This window comes from Sinocyclocheilus grahami, unplaced genomic scaffold (assembly GCF_001515645.1).
Source record: "Sinocyclocheilus grahami isolate Dianchi unplaced genomic scaffold, SAMN03320097.WGS_v1.1 scaffold554.1, whole genome shotgun sequence".
Classification (NCBI taxonomy): Eukaryota; Metazoa; Chordata; class Actinopteri; order Cypriniformes; family Cyprinidae; genus Sinocyclocheilus; species Sinocyclocheilus grahami.
The window spans coordinates 2,822-5,959 of record NW_015505733.1 but is presented as its reverse complement, the minus strand read 5'-3'; the positions used below and the strand labels follow the sequence as shown (position 1 = coordinate 5,959).

At 36.6% G+C, this 3,138-nt stretch overlaps 1 protein-coding gene across 1 annotated transcript in view; it reads right to left on the bottom strand.

Moving 5' to 3' along the window:
* LOC107556054 (RNA-binding protein 33-like) overlaps positions 1–1,605 on the bottom strand; it is a gene marked incomplete at its 5' end in the record, with an annotated part of 43,803 nt that extends 42,198 nt beyond the window's left edge. Inside the window, 2 exons of the mRNA XM_016239046.1 lie at positions 1,334–1,458; positions 1,550–1,605. Coding sequence (XP_016094532.1) covers positions 1,334–1,458; positions 1,550–1,605 — 181 coding nt within the window. The remainder of the gene's footprint in view (positions 1–1,333; positions 1,459–1,549) is intronic.
* Between the last annotated feature and the right edge of the window lie 1,533 nt (positions 1,606–3,138).

Sequence of the window (3,138 nt, the reverse complement as noted above, 5' to 3'; positions counted from 1 at the left end):
TCTAAAACCAAAATAAAACTGAACACCTCAAAATTACAAAACAAAACAAACAAAAAACAATATCTTTCAAAAAGGTCTCTTCAGTATAATGGATAAATAAAATAATGTTAAGTCAAATTAAAAAGCCGAAGCGCTGGTTTGGGCCTCATTGCCGGCTGCAGTCATTTCCCCATCTCATATATAAAACACCTCTGATTCACAAATACTTGCTAAGGAATTCGCACTCACATAAAGTAGCCTTGTTGGCAAGTTTGGGTAAGTAAGGGCAAAACGCAGTACTTTCAGTGGCCTGTAACAGGCAGTATCACGTCTTTTGTAGCAGAAATAAACTGCTGCAGAAAAAGCTAGGTCCATGCAAAATGTAATGTGTAACTGCAACACTCATTTCAAATGTAGTGGAGTAAAGAGTACAGATACTCATTCAAAAATGTAGTGAAGTAAAGAGTAAAAGTTGCTAATATCTTTGATACTCAGTACAACTACGAAGTACCCGAAAAGATACTCAAGTGCAGTAACTAATTACATTTACTCCAATACTTTACACCTCTGCTACACACATACTAAAGCGCGGATGACGCTCGCGGTGTTTTCAGCTTCTGCCGTCTCACTATATGATGATATGAACACGAATGTCATCTCCAGCTGCTCTGAGAGTCACTTCATTAGCATTTTACCGTTTCATTTGAGAAAACTACCATCATATCACATACACAGCAGCTGCAAGTTCTTCACGGCAACCCGTCAAAATAAAAGTTTAATTTAACGTAAAGAAACTGTCAGAATATATTACTATTTAGCAGTCTTAAGACTCTATGCTACTACTGCTAATAAATATTGATAAATCTTTATTTTTAAGGAATAATCACATCGGTTTTCTTTTTCATTTTAACAGTAAACATCTGTTGTGCAGCACTTTGTTTGCCAAAAAATAAAAGGGTTTAATTTTCATTTGATTAGTAAAAATTTTATTAATGTTTTATGCCTTCATTTGATTATCAGAAAAAATAAGAACATTTTAAAGGGCCCTATTATTGTTTAAAAAAGGACCCTATACAAAAAAAATCAAAGAATGTGTTTAAAATACAGGCAATGTGGTTCTTAATTTCTTTTTATTAATTCACCATTTGTAAACTGATGTTTACTGTTAATTTTTTAGAAATATCAATAGCATTTGTATTAAAACTATATTCACTGAATGTAATCAAAAAAAATCGAGAATCGAATCGAGAGCTTGCGAATCGAAATCGAATCGGGACATCTGAATCGATACCCAGCCCTAGTATCGATGTATCGAACACAGCACTAAACATTATCTGAAGCAGCCATTCTTTACCTCCTCTAATTCTTTGACCTGAGAGCGGTCCTGCTCCTCAGTTTCCTCCTCCTCAGGCACTTCTTGTCGGTCAGTCTGCTCTTCCCTATACACAGTCGGGTATTCATCCACCTGTGAAGAAAAATCTAATATTTACTCCATTCAATGTAAATTCAAGCAGGACTTGAACATCAGGGCTAAACTGATCTCTTGTACTTCATCCACTGAAACACCTGCTGCGGTGCGTGTCGTAGGTCGGCACAACCAGAACCTGTTCAATGCCAAAAACGACACTGATGAAGATAAAACATTAGAATGAAGCAAAATCACTTCTGAATGAAAATGTTAATGCCACATCTGAGAGAGCGGCAAGAAAGGCCCAGTGTAGCATTCTAAAGTTGGGGAGGGGAAGGGCGCACTGAAGTGGAGTCTTTCTAAATTAGCATAACAGTAGGAGCCCAGTCTCATTACTATGCCCTATTACCATTCCTGCTGATATTTGAAATTCAATGAGATGTAAATGTTTGACATGATACACAGAGAATGGGAGATAAACATGCACACAGCTCAGTGGTGGTGAAAATATCATTGACTGTGTTGTCTTTACACACACAAAGAAAGCTCTGGCACACACATAACTCACTGACAGGGAACATATCATCATGTGACTCTGAGCAAATTCTCATACACGCTCAAGCACAGAATGTACAAAAGCATCCGGAGAGATGGGCGCACACTTCTGCGGACTACCTTGCTGAATCTCACGTCCTCCGCCACAGATCTTGTCCCCTTCCGCACGGTCCTGTCTCTGCTTCTACAGCCACCACAGGTCCGCTCTCCATCCCCCTGCTATACCTACAGGTCCTGTTTCTGTCCATCTGTTAAAGCCTACCGGGCCACTAGCCCATTCCCTCTGCTAAAGTCCACATTTCACTCCTTAAACTGAGATTTTATTTTGGCTGTGGGAAATCTGAATACACTGCAATTAACCTGACACACTAAACTCAGTAATATGAAGTAGAAGTGGGCAGTATTGAATTAAAACTACCCATAATATAGTAATGTTTGCTTTCACAACAACTACTTAATCTAAATAGCTACGCTGTAAAGCCGTTTTTGGATATTCTAGTGATTTAAAATTGACCTCATTGTGCTAGTACCTTGGAATCTATCCCCGCAGGGAAATAACACCGTGACAACATATAGTATACAATAAAGTAACTAACATATGTCTGTTAGTGATGTGACTAATGTGCATAAATAGGCAAATACATTTCAAAATTCAGTCAAGCTGTCTGTAATGACAAGGTACTGATCTAAATAAAGTCGGTTATGTCTTACATTAATGTAAACAGGCAGGACAAAAAAATGAAACAAACACATTTATAAAGTTGGGTCAAAAGCAGTGGTTCTTAAAATTCTTTTTAACTCAAAGGCCGTGCATTGTCCAATACAATAATCAAACGATCCACATTGTAAGATCTTCTGCCTTTCTGCTGTAATTATGACAAAGTTGCTTGTTTTCTAGCTTGTTAACGTTTTTATTAACAGAAACTGAAAGTGTTCATATTTTACATTTACATACACACAATAACCACAATTAATTTTGTGATCCCAGTTTCAAGAACATGCATGTTCTTAAATAAAAACTACTATATATTACTACTATACATTACTACTATATTCTTTTTTTTTTTAATTATGCTTATTTAGCATTTTAATTTAGAGTTAGATATTTTGATATTTGAACAATTTATTAATTTAAAAGATTCTAAGTCATTCTCCATCCCTCTTGGATGTTTGCTGAGGCTCCCTGGTTACAAGAC